The 14,145-nt window shown below is 44.0% G+C and overlaps 1 protein-coding gene across 1 annotated transcript in view; it reads right to left on the bottom strand.

The window, feature by feature from the left end:
- Window positions 1-14,145, bottom strand: part of DTNBP1 (dystrobrevin binding protein 1) — a 113,314-nt gene that overhangs the window by 54,902 nt on the left and 44,267 nt on the right. The window contains exon 6 of the mRNA XM_010848795.1: window positions 7,015-7,147. Within this exon, the coding sequence (XP_010847097.1) occupies window positions 7,015-7,147 (133 nt within the window). The remainder of the gene's footprint in view (window positions 1-7,014; window positions 7,148-14,145) is intronic.

Raw genomic sequence — 14,145 nt, forward strand, 5'->3', positions numbered from 1 at the left:
TCTGATGCCAAGAGCCAACTCATCGGAAAAAACCCTGATGCTGGGGAAGATTGAAAGCAAGAGGAGAAGGGAACGACAGAGGATGAGAAGGTTGGATGGCATCACTGACTCAATGGACATGAGTTTGAGCAAGCTCCGGGTGATGGTGAAGGACAGGAAAGCCTGGCATGCTGCAGTCCATGGGGTTGCAGAGAGTCAGACAGGACTGAGGGACTAAAAAACAACAGCAACAAAACTTAGTCTACAGTCCACATCAACAGCAACAACACAAACACAAAGAAGAGCACAGTTCCTTAGCTTTAGCTGTAATACATAAAGCAAAAGGAACAATGACTCTTTCAGAATATGCCTGGGCGCTAAATCATATCAACCGAAGCTGTGCCCCCCACTCACAAGAGACAGTTTATAAGGGATAACAATTAAGTTTCAAAGCCTAAATGAATTAGTGAAAAATGCTTCTAGAGTTCAGTATGCCCCGAAGCAGATTTCAAGTCCAATGGAAGGCTGTGTTAAAATTATGAGTCATTTATAATTAAGCTAACTTACTAAAATCACACTGTTCTTTAAGATGCAGCTATTTTCAGAGAAATTCTGATGGTATGCTCCAAACTGAAGGGGAAAACAAAGGATCTAGAACTCTGGAAGTAAAAAATATTTTAATTAGATCACTAGCTTGTATATGATTTTAATGTCATTATTATGAAAGAATCTCAACAATCATTCTAAGGAATATTATGGTGGTACTGAAAAGATCACAAACTTAGGGAGCTCTGAATTGTACCTTTCCATTTAGCGCCTCTTCTTCACTCTCCTCTTCTCACTCTCCTTCTTCACTCACCTGCAGCCCCTCTGCAGGGGAGGGTGTCCTCTCCATCCCCGTGCGCTTAGCCTCCTTACTCAGGCCTCAGTCCTCACGTGTCCTCCAGGAAGGGCCCTCCCTCCCCATCACTGTCACATTACCCTGCTTTATTTTCTTCAATACAATTGTCTGAAAGTATCCTTTTTAAAAATCATGTACACGTTTACCATCTATTTCTCCCCACATCCGTGACTACAAATGCAAATGTTACTCGCTCAGTCGTGTCCAACTCTTTCCGACTCCATGGACTGTAGCTCACTAGGCTCCTCTGTCCGCAGAATTCTCCAGGCAAGAATACTGGAGTGGGTAGCCATTCTCTTCTCCAGGAGATCGAACCCAGGTCTCCTGCATTACAGGCAGATTCTTTACCATCTGAGCCACCTGGGAAGTCAAATGCAAGCTGACTTCCACATCTCAAGTCCATTTCTCTCACTGCTAGCTTAGACAAACCCATGGAAATGGTCTTATGTTCTTTATTTTGGCTCATATAATCAATATTAATGCTTCTTAGTTGATGAAAAATATATTTCCTATTGGTTATGAAAACCTACACAAGGCATCCAGCAGTTACACTTATAATGGCTAACTCATCTTCTGAACCATCTGACGACCCAACTACTGGTACCAGTACTTGTCTCTGCCTACAGCCATGGTTTATCCACTCTCTGATGTCTATTCCTGCCCATAAAGGCAATCAGTCACACTAATATCACTTCATATGCAAAAGAGTTATTACAAAAGCTATTTATGGGTATTTCCCCCACAACTACACAGTCGCTTATATGTCACGTTCATTAGACAACCAGCTAAAATAGGATGTCCTCCTTCCATGCAGAAACACTTAGGGCAATGCAGGCGCGTGCTCAGTCCTGTCCGACTCTTTGCGACCCTATGAACTGTAGCCCCCCAGGCTCCTCTGTCCATGGGATTCTCCAGGCAAGAACACTGGAGTGGCAGCCATTTCCTTCTCCAGGGGATCTTCCCAACCCAGGACTGAACCCACATTTGCGCTGTGTCTCCTGCACTGTGGGCAGATTCTTTACCACTGAGCCACCAGGGAAGTCCACTTAGGGTAAACCACCGATTCAAATGTTTTTCAAGGGTGGATGCACCCCAGGAGTGTTCTAAAGCTCTTTCCCTCTGCCCACACTGGAATCTGCCACGTAAGCCACATAACTGTTGGGATGGGTCACATTGGTCCTTTCACAGGAGGCAGGAATTCATCCTCTATGCCGAGAATGCTTATCAAATACATGATGAAATGTCATATATCCACTCTCAACTACAGATGCACCAACTCCTGGGATGGATTCCGTTTGTTCCAATGCAGCAGTCAGAAACGGACCTGGCCTTAACCTGGCCCCAAGGCAGTTACATGAGTTCATGTACTAATAATTCAGCCTCTGTCCCAACTCCCACAGCTGCTGCCCGCCCAGTCCCAGTCCCTGATGGGAGCGGGATGAGACAGTGCTCTATGGACACGCCCAGCGCCGGAGGTGAAGGAGACATTACCTTTCAGTCCCCTGCTCTCTCCACCCTCATCGAGTTGTCCGACCCAGATTTTCTGGAAAGCTATGTAGTGGGTGAACACTGTAATGCCCTCACATCATATGTGATGTGTGAAGTCTCTCAGTTGTGTCCGACTGTTTGCAACCCCATGAACTATAGCCTACCACGCTCCTCCGTCCACAGGATTTTTCCAGACAAGAGTACTGGAGTGGGTTGCCATTTCCTTCTCCAGAGGATCTTCCCGACCCAGGGATCGAACCCAGGTCTCCCGCATTGTAGGCAGACGCTTTACCATCTGAGCCACCAGGGAAGTCACATCATATAGCCAACCCTTATATTACATGTTATCTCTTCCAGAGCCAGAAAAGAAAAATCACTAGTTTAGTTTGTAGGGCTGCTTGTTAAAGAGGAAGGAGGTTTATTTCTAAGAGACTCTTCCCTTGTGGACCACAGATGTTTAATTTGGAGTTTTGGAAAAATTTTTCAATGGTATACTATAGGATACCAACTCACGGAATTTTAATATATATTACACACAAACTGGTTCTGTAAGCAAGTAAGCTGTGAAGTGGTGAGTCAAACGTATTTCTCTATCATGAGAATTCTCAGAACCCTTAACACACTGGCATGTACTATGTGTAATACATCACCATGTGTACGTGTACTACAAAGTTAAATGAGGCAAATTCAGGCTCAAGTGTTTCTGGAACTTATTTGATCGTGGACTGTTTTATCAGAGGCTATCTTTTCAGTCCTCTGTTCCTACAAAATACATCAGGAAGTGCTGCAGCTAACAAAAAAATTATGTTTATCAAAACAGTACACGTATATTCCTTAGGTCAAATAGTACCCACAAGAGTTCATGATGAAGCAGATCAGTGCCTCACTCAGTGCTCCCCATCTTTCTGTCTTTTTTTTTTTAAACCACATCAGGCAGCATGCAAGGTCTTAGTTCCTAGCTGCTGCTGCTGCCGCCAACTCACTTCAGTCGTGTCCGACTCTGTGTGACCCCATAGATGGCAGCCCACCAGGCTCCCCCATCCCTGGGATTCTCCAGGCAAGAACACTGGAGTGGGTTGCCATTTCCTTCTCCAATGCATGAAAGTGAAAAGTGAAAGTGAAGTCGCTTAGTCGTGTCCAACTCTTAGCGACCCCATGGACTGCAGCCTAACTTGCTCCTCTCTCCATGGGATTTTCCAGGCAAGAGTCCTGGAGTGGGATGCCATTGCCTTCTCCATTAGTTCCAGACCAGGGATCAAACTGACGCCCCCTGCACTGGAAGGGCAGACTCTCAACCACTGGACTATAAGGGAAGTCCCTGTCCTGCTTTTTTGAAAGCAGCTACAGTCAGTTCTTCCAGTATTTACCTCATTTTTTCTAAAGAACATGTCAACACTGATATTTATTTATTTTTTCCCATTTTAAATATTGCTTACTGATTTCCTGCTGTGAAAGCTGAGGATTAGCTTCCTTCAACCCCTCCCATCCCTCCACACAAACATGCCTCCACTGCATCTTCCCAATAACCTACAATTCTGGCTTGACTCCATATGCCACATTTAATTATTATCAGAATATATATATATGTATAAAATCTATAACTGAGCCATGTATTGTATCATTTCTTTTCTTGTAAAACTGCATTTTCTTAGTGTTAAGAGTCAGCTTATTTGCTTAGTTTTTTAGAAAACATTCCTATCACTAATACATAATCAAACTCTCCAATCAGAGCTTATAAACCCAGCTCAACGTGCTCACACACACTAGACAGTCTCCCCTGGAAAACACTGCTCCTGGAATCCTCTGGGGGATCTTCCTGCTTCCGTCTGGGCTGCTCTCCAGACCCGCTGAAGCTTTTCTTCACCATCATCCGAGGAATTCTGTTTCTCTCGAACTGGGCACATCCGCTAAGAGCAGCTCGTCTCTCTTCCACACTCCGTCTTCCTTCTTACTGGTTTATTCCCTCATTTGTAAAGCGTATCCTCCGGCCACTTCCTGATAAAGTCTGCACATGAGCTAAACTGGAGCCCCTTGTATGTCTGGAAGTTACTATTTCTTCACACTGACTGAAACTTTGGCTAAGTAAATAAAATGAAAGGAAAAGTTGCTCAGTCGTATCCAACTCTTTGTGACCCCATGGACTATACAGTCCATGGAATTCTCCAGGCCAGAATACTGGAGTGGGTAATACTGGAGATCCAGAGGATCTTCTCAACCCAGGAATCAAACCCAGGTCTCTCCCCTTGCAAGCGGATTCTTTACCAGCTGAGCCACAAGGGAAGCCCAAGGATACTGGAGTGGGTAGCCTATCCCTTCTCCAGCAGATCTTCCTGATCCAGGAATCGAACCGGGGTAAGTAAATATACAGTAAAAATCATTTTCTACTTACGGGGTTGCTGCGGAAAAGCTGCAGTTCCTTAGGACCTTTATGAAGGCTTTCATGATTTTTCACCCTGACTCTAGTGCAGTGTACAAAAGTACGTACTGAAGATGGCTCTCTCCCCACTCATTACGTCCTTGGTGGACCCTTTCCAACTCAGTCATATCCTTCAGTTCTGAACAATTTTCTTGTATTATTACTTCTTTAGTGAATTTGTCTCCTCTTTTTCTCTTCCCTTTCTTTCTCAAGCTCCTAGTATATAGGACTTAAAAATTAACTCTCCAATTTTCTAAGCATTCTCAGCTTTTCTCAGTCTTTTTGTGCTTGCATGTAAAAGTTTAACGTTATCTTTTGTTCTTTTAAAACAACTTTATTTTTTAAATTATTTATTTTTGACTGCACTGGGTCTTCGCGGCTGGGTGCAGGTTTTCTCTAGTTGTAGCGAGAAGGGGACCACACTTCGTTTCAGGGTGTGGGCTTCTCACCGGGGTGGCTTCTCTCGCTGTGGAGCACAGGCTCTAGGTGCTCGGGCTTCAGTAGTGTGACTCCCCAGTTCTAGAGTGCCGGCTCAGTGGTTGTGGCACGGGCTTAGTTGCTCCATGGCACGTGGAATCTTCCTGTACTAGGGATTGAACCCGTGTCCCCTGCACTGACAGGTGGATTCTTATCCATTGTACCACCAGGGAAGTCGTAACATCGTCTTTTAATGCTTCACTTAAAGCCTTCTACTTCTGCAATCACGTATTTGATGCCCAAGAGCTTTCTTGTTCTCTAATTATCCCTTCTCTAGAGCATCCTGTTTGTGCCTCATAAATGCAAAATGGTCTCCTGTAAGATACACCTGAGGTTATTAATTAGTTTTTGTTCTTAAGTTTTCTTCTGCTCCCATAACAGTATCTCATTCCTCTGTGGGTCTTTAAAAATAATTACTATTTTTAATTTATTTTGGCCCTGTTCGTTTTGGAACCTTTCTTCAATTGGGTATACTCGTTAGCTGAGCATTCATACTTAAGAGTGAGGCACCGCCAGGCTGATGAGAAGCATACAGAGGTGTGGGGCCCATCGTCAGGGGCACTAGGGTGCAGACCCAGCGTTTCATCAGAGGCTCCCAGTGTCCGTCCCTGCAGCTCCTTTCTCGCAGGCTGGTCAGGCTCTCAGATAACCTCTCCAATTCTCTGCCCAGGGGAGACAAGTCTGACTGCCAGGGTTCTGGGAGGCACCAGAAAGAGGCCTAACGAATGATGTAATCTTTTAAGAAGTCTTTCAAATGATAGTCAAGAAAAGTTTTACAACAGGATAGAGGAAAGCGAATGGCTTGCCCCAGAGCACAGAATCAGTAGCCGATGGAGCCGGGACTGGCGTCTTCTGACTCTATCAACAGTGCTCTCTTTCTACGACACCACACCAGATCTAAAATGATATTTCCGTTACGTGACACATGTTAAGACTTGCCCAGTGTCCACTCTGGCTTTTACTTAAATTACAGATGAGGCTGTTCTCCAAACACTTACTTTTCATTTTGTAACATATAAACTATAATGTACTAATATATCTAATATATCTAAGTCACTGGGTGAGAGTGAAGAAAAGAACGACAAATAAAATTTCAGTGTTCCAAATCTTATTACCCATCTCCAGCTCTGGTTCACCAGTGTTCCAAATCTCATTACCCATCTCTGGCTCACCCAGTGAAAACAGTGACCACGATGCCCACTGTGGCAGGGCACGCACTGCGTCTGGTAACGGCCGCCTCACGGACTCCTCACCACGACTCCAGGGGGCGGGGACACTGTTGTGGTCACTGTAAGCTACACACATTGAGGCTAAGAGACTCAATAACTTCCTGAAGGTCTCATGCACAGTATGTGACAAAGCTGAGCGCCTTTCCAGTCAGCACTCAGGTTCCTTTTCCTCCTGCTCTAAAGGAAAGACAAGAAAAGGAAGCAAAGGGAAAAGGCCACCCAGGATCTGCCGCTTGGAGGACACGAGGTCAGGGGTTCTCCTCTCTCGGACGTTCTGTCTGTTGCACTGTTCCCTCCACCGTTTATCCCATACTCAGCTTTTCAGAACTTATCTCCATAAAACGGCAACTGATAGTGATACCAACAAAACAAAACCAAGCAAAACATGTTTGGAAAGCTTATTAAAGAGCTTTACCTGAAACCCCTGTCTTTTATCACCCCAAACTTATAAAGAGTAGCGTGTAAGGTTCTGTGGGAAACTTTGAGATTGCACATGAATATCGGGGCCAATTTCCCAAACTCACCTCTTATTTTTCTTGTAATTTTCCAGTTGCTGGGACTGCATATGTTTGTGTCTCTCTAATTCACACTGTCCACATAAATCCTCCAGATTCAGCAGGTGGTTTTCTACCTCCTCAAAACTAGCCTCTAAATGAGCTGAAAGTATACAAGGTCAAAAGAAGAAATGAACGTCAAAAAGCAGAATCCTTGATCATGGAGAAAAGAAAAAGTGTCTAGAAGTTAAAAGTTTGAACTGTTGAGATTATTTTGCATTTATTTAAAAATTTTATTAAACTTTCTTGAAGCAAAATGTACCAACATTAAAATATATTTCAAATTATCTTGAATACATTTTTATATCTCGAACATTTTTAAAACACAACTTCACAAAATACTTTACACTTCATTAACCAGTATAGGGAAACAGAGTGTCTTGATTAATCTGATGTTGATATCCTAATGATCACATATACCACACATGAATAATCAATTTCCAAATAATAAGAGTATATCAAAATATAATTAACACAAATTATACCAAACATAATTTAATATTTGAGATTTCAAGTTACTTTAGCATTGTTTTGCCTTGAACATGATATACATAAACCTCCAAGGCACTGAACACTCAGGAAGCATCGCTCACTGTCCGCTCGTCTTTCAACCACTCCACACTGCCTCTAGGCCACGAACTCGGCAGATGGAGATCCTCTGTCAAATCCTTCATTTAAAACAGTGAAGTCACAGCCTGCAGAGATTACTTCAGTGCCCTGCCCAAGGTCACCTAGCTAGTGATGAGCAGTCAGGGATCCAAACTGAGTCTCTCTTTCACACAATGATTTCCAGTTGATAGGTGCTTAAGTAAACCAAGATTTCACGGCTGTAGGGGTGAGGACCAGTTGTTTTCTTAGACAACAGAGAAGTTTTAGGGGTCAAAGGTTTTAGACCTCAGACAGCATCATGGCCATCTACCAGGCACTCGCCACACGTCCCAGACGCTGGGACACAAGGATGAAAAAGAGAAATCGCGTGCTCAGAGGGCTCAGAGTGGAGGGAGGCGCGTTTCAGATACAACACAGCCTGACAGGGGTGAGGGCCTGTGAAAACCAGAGGAGAGGCATCTGCCATAGACGGGTGAGTGTGAGGCTCGGCGAGAATGTGTGTCACGGGGGTCGGGGCGGGGGAGCAAGCTGGCTGTGCTGCTTTGCAGCCTCAGTTTCACTCAAACAGCTAAGATTCAAGGGCGCTGGGTCTAATTCCTTCCCTTAGCTGCTAGATTGCCATGTGACTTTCTAAGTTCGTTTCTGTAGCACCAACACAAGGAGCAAGTTTCAAATTCCATGGATAGAGGAGCCTGGTGGGCTACGGTCCATGGGATCGCAGAGAGTCAGACGTGACCGAGCGACCAACACTTTCACTTTTTCTTTTCCGGAATTTCAACTTGTAGTTTTAGGTTTGCTGCTAAGTCACTTCAGTCATGTCCGACTCTCTGTGACCCCATAGATGGCAGCCCACCAGGCTCCCCCGTCCCTGGGATTCTCCAGGCAAGAACACTGGAGTGGGTTGCCATTTCCTTCTCCAATGCAGGAAAGTGAAAAGTGAAAGTGAAGTTGCTCAGTCATATCCAACTCTTAGCAACTGCATGGACTGCAGCCCACCAGGCTCCTCCATCCATGGGATTTTCCAGGCAAGAGTACTGGAGTGGGGTGCCATTAGGTTTACTAAGATGCAAATTTTGCCTGTTTTAAATGAATTTGTTTGACCCACAGATATTAAATCCAGAAACAAAAAAAAATTTTTTTAGCCACATGGTATGGCACACGGGACCTTAGTTCCCCCGTGAGAATCACTCAGTTGTGTCCGACTTTGCGATCCCATGGACTATACAGTCCATGGAATTCTCCAGGCCAGGATACTGAGTGGGGAGCCTTTCCCTTCTCCAGGGGATCTTCCCAACCCAGGGTCGAACCCAGGTCTCCTGCATTGCAGGTGGATTCCTTACCAGCTGAGCCACAAAGGAAGCCCTTAAACTTCGGGTAAAGTGAAGTTCCCTTCACTCAGTTCCCCAAACAAAGATCAAACCCGCACCCCCTGAGTTGGAAGGCAGAGTCTTAATCACTGGACTACCAGGGAACTCCCCACATTTTTAATACCCTAAATTTTAGCTCTACTAAATATCTGTGCTTTTGTATTTGGTAGGGTCTAGGGCTTAAAAAGACATGGATTTAGGAGGAAAAATTAAATTTTATTAAAAAGTTAAAATGTGGCAAGTAGTTTAGCACTTCTCTTCAAGAACATTTTAGGTAATGATTTTTATCATAATTGATATATCACTGTAGATCAGTGTAAGTCTGGAAGACTGATAATGCAGTTCATAACAGTTTTGAATCTGTCTTCAGGGGCCGCATACAACAGCTATTACCTGTGACTATGGAAAGCCTAACCTGAAACAGCAAAAATCTAAGTTTTAATCAATGAAAAATTACATCTAAGATTTTCAGAAATGTCATCAATGATACCTGAGGAATATATATATGGAAAGGAGAACAGGAAAAATGGTGTTAATGTATCAGTTGCTGTACAGATTATTTTTTGTTATTATATTAAATGGAAAAACGAGTGGGAGCCTCAGCCTGGATGCTCGTGCTACTGGCCCTGAAGAAGGAGTGAGTGTTCAGCTCACTCTGTTAGAACTAGTTTGACAGGGTCTTACAAGACGATCATAGCTAACAGGATTATTTAAAGGCTATTTCACTTTGATTAGTGATAAAAACTAGAAATAATTACATTTAATACAGAATCCATTTAGCTCTAAGCGACTTGGTCCCTTTAGCATCACGCATGTTATCCTCAGCATGCAGGGGGCTGGGTAACAGAGGGGCTTTGACGTACAGGCCAGCAGTGTGTCCCTGTGCTGGACGGCAACCTGAGGCTTAACATGCTCGGGAGAGTCCGGGGTCACGTTACGGCTCCTGCCCAACTCCCAGTTCTCCCCTTCACAAGTTTCAAAGGCTCCTGAGGACTTACAGTTTAACTCCCTACCCGAGCATTCAGGGACCTCCCACTCCCTGCTCAGAGACTACTTTTCCAGCCTCACCACCACCCTCCTTCACGACCGCTCATCACTCCGAGGAGGGTCCCGTGTGTGCCTGCCTGTCCTGAGGGGTCTTTGCTTCCTCCCTCCCCAACCCCACATCTCCCTGGCAGGTTCAGGTCAGAGCTCTCTCTCCCTCATCTGTGCTTTCATTGGCCCATGAACCCTGCCCAGGACTCCTACTCTGACATTATGCCACTATTTTGTACTCTTATCTTTCTCAGCATTCTGTAAATACCTTAAGGGTAAAGACTACATCTTTGCAACATCCAGTCCCATCACTTCATGGGAAATAGAAGGGGACAAAGTAGAAGCAGTAACCGATTTCATTTTCTTGGGCTCCAAAGTCACTGCAGATGATGACTGCAGCCACAAAATTAAAAGATGCTTGCTCCTTAGAAGAAAAGCTAGAACAAACCTAGACAGTATATTAAAAAGCAGAGACATTACTTTACCAACAAAGGTCCGTCTAGCCAAAGCTATGGTTTTTCCAGTGATCATGTATGGATGTGACAGTTGGACTATAAGGAAAGCTGAGCACTGAAGAATTGATGCTTTTGAACTGTGATGTTGGAGAAGACTCTTGAGAGTCCCTTGGACCGAAAGGAGATCAAACCAATCAATCTTAAAGGAAATCAGTCCTGAATATTCACTGGAAGGACTGATGCTGAAGCTGAAGCTCCATACTTTGGTCACCTGATGCAGACTCTGATGCTGGGAAAATTGAGGGCAGCAGGAGAAGGGGGCAACAGAGGATGAGATGGTTGGATGGCATCATTGACTCAGTGGACATGAGTTTGAGCAAACTCAGGAGATGGTGAAGGACAGGGAAGCCTGACGTGCTGCAGTCCATGGGGTCACAAAGAGTGGGACCCAAATTAGTGCCTGAACAACAACAAAACATCTGGTCTGCTGAATTCAATTAAGAAGGATTTCTGGAGATACAATGATTCTATCACTCTAAAACAAAGAATAATAACCAAGAAAGCAAATCTATGATTCGTATTCATCTAATTTACATACTAGGTTATGCTAAATTTTGTCAATGAGCAAATCAAACATGGGCAGAGAACTCTGAAAACACTGTTATCAGTGTATCAAGTTAGGCCCAGTGAGTTAAAGCAGCAGCAGCCACGGAACCTTTCCATTTTAACTTTTATCAGGCTTGAGGTCAGTAATAAAATATGTAAGAACTTCACTGATGAACATGAATTTTCCTCCCTTTTTATATGAAAAACTTTACCAAATGCTCTTTAAATAATAAGCATATATATGGTATGTACTCTGAATATTTTATATTGAATTTAAACAGGCGGAGATTTAATCTCCCCGTCACACCCTGCTCATCTTCTGCTAGGAAACAGTCACAGATTTGAGTAAATCTGGTAACCAGACTTAGAATGCACGTGCATAAAACACTAGCAGGCCTCCACAGGCACAAAAGTACCTTCACAAGAAGTTCCAGCCTCACCATTTTGCTCACTATAACAACAGTATATGTCTCAGTTAGTGATCGGTGGGGAGGATGGGTGGAATTTTATTGGGAAGGGCCATCTGGGAGAGCCTGACAGCTGTGCAGGAAAGAGCGTCACAAGCCCTCATGTGGAGACCGCCCCAGAGGAAGAGCTGTGCTGTCTGGAATTTTCCTTTGTGCCATTTTCAGATACATACTATGTGCAGTGTGACCACTGACATATGAAGAGTGGAGCAGCACATTAAAATTCATAACTTCACATTTAATGAGTATTTTCTAGCAAAAATAATTAGCCTCAGGGAACAAAGAAATCTTTACAAACCCATAGGTCACAGGAGGCCAGGTACTAAAGGACCACAAGAGTCTTCAATGCTTTTGTCACTTTTCGCGTGATAAGGTAATGATGGTGTGGTAACAAGGAACTTTGAAGAGTGCATTAAAAATCCATCATGAAACAAATGAGATCTGTGCAGTATATACTAAACCGTGTCGAAAGAGAGCTAATATGTCCCTTGAAGGGTCTAATCTCAGAACATAACCTGGACCATAAGATAATCTGCTTCATGAAACCGTAAAAACTGTGACGGTCTCCTAGCTAGATGCACTCTCAAATTCTGTACAGAGAAAGCAGAACGGCAATGTATCCGGTCAGGTCAGATTGAAAGAAAGAGGCAAGCAAGCTCAGTACAAGGCTGTCATTATCTTACAGAACTGTGTTATCTGAGAATTAACAGAATCTTCTGTTCTAGATGAAGGTGTCTTTTTAAGTAGGTCATACAAAATAAACTAAGCAACAGAGAATTCAGAAAAGCTCTTGACATTTTAGACTTTAAAAATAGGAATAGGATTAGACCACCCTCTAGTGGACGTTCAGGAGAATTCAATAAACATGTTCCAAACATCTTACCAGTTTCACAGTAAAATGCACAGAACAAGTGTTGTAGGGAAAACCACTAGGCCATACTTTCTTCAGTTTAAGTCTGAATTTTGCAATAGGAGCTCATGATCTGAGTCACAGTCAGCCCCATTAGTGACCTGGATAACCACAGTGGTGTGGTCACTCACCTAGAGCCAGTCATCCTGGAATGTGAAGTCAAGTAGGCATTAGCAAGCATTACTACGAACAAAGCTAGTGCATGTGACGGAATTCCAGCTGAACTATGTCATATCCTAAAAGATGATTCTGTAAAAGTGCTGCACTCAAGATCCCAGCAAATTTGCAAAACTCAGCAGTGGCCCGAGAGCTAGAACAGGTCAGTCTTCATTCTAATCCCAAAGAAGCGCAACGCCGAAGAATGTTCAAACTACCGTACAGTTGCACTCATCTCACACGCTAGCAAAGTAGTGCTCAAAATCCTTCAATCTAGGCTTCAACAGTACGTGAACCAAAAACTTCCAGATGTACATGCTGGATTTGTAAAAAGGCAGAGGAACCAGAGATCAAATTACCAACATCCGTTGGATCACAGTAAAAGTAAGAGAATTCCAGAAACACATCTATCTCTACTTCACTGACTACGCTAAACCCTTGACTGTGTGGATCACAACAAACTGGAAAATTCTTAAAGAGATGGGAATACCAGACCACCTTACCTGCCTCCCGAGAAACCTGTATTCAGGTCAAGAAACAACTGTTAGAACCCAATGTGGAACAATGGACTGGTTCAAAACTGGGAAAGGAGTACGTCAAGGCTGTCTATTGTCACCCTGCTTGTTTAACTTACATGCAGAGTACATCGTGCAGCTGAGCAACAAGAAAGTGGGTGGGTCAGTCGGTAAAGAATCCACCTGCAACGCAAGAGAGCGTCTGCAATACAGGAGACCCAGGTTTGATCCCTGGGTCAGGAAGATCCCCTGGAGAAGGAAATGGCAACCCACTTCAGTATTCTTGCCTGGGAAATTCCATGAACAGAGGAGACTGGCGGGCTACAGTCCATGGGGTCACAAGAGTCGGACATGACTTAGTGCTAAACCAAGAAAGTGTACAGAATCTGGAGGACAATATTCCATTCTATCCTTACACACTATTTTTCAATATACAGAATACTACACTGTTCTCACATTTCACACCAGGGTTTTGTACTCTTAACTACTGTGTTCAGTTTAGTCGCTTAGTCATGTCTGACTCTTTGTGACTCCATGAATTGCAGCACGCCAGGCCTCCCTGTCCATCACCAACTCCCGGAGTTCACTCAGACTCACGTCCATTGAGTCGGTGATGCCATCAGCCATCTCATCCTCCGTTGTCCCCTTCTCCTCCTGCCCCCAATCCCTCCCAGCATCAGGGTCTTTTCCAATGAGTCAACTCTTCTCATGAGGTGGCCAAAGTATCAGAGTTTCAGCCTCAACATCAGTCCTTCCAATGAACACCCAGGACTGGTTTCCTTCAGAATGGACTGGATGGATCTCCTTGCAGTCCCAGGGACTATCAAGAGTCTTCTCCAGCACCACAATTCAAAAGCATCAATTCTTAAGCGCTCAGCTTTCTTCACAGTCCAACTCTCACATCCATACATGACCACTGGAAAAACCATAGCCTTGACTAGACGAACCTTTGTTGGCAAAGTAATGTCTCTGCTTTTTAAT

Source organism: Bison bison, unplaced genomic scaffold, assembly GCF_000754665.1.
Source record: "Bison bison bison isolate TAMUID 2011002044 unplaced genomic scaffold, Bison_UMD1.0 scf7180017864274, whole genome shotgun sequence".
Lineage (NCBI taxonomy): Eukaryota > Metazoa > Chordata > Mammalia > Artiodactyla > Bovidae > Bison > Bison bison.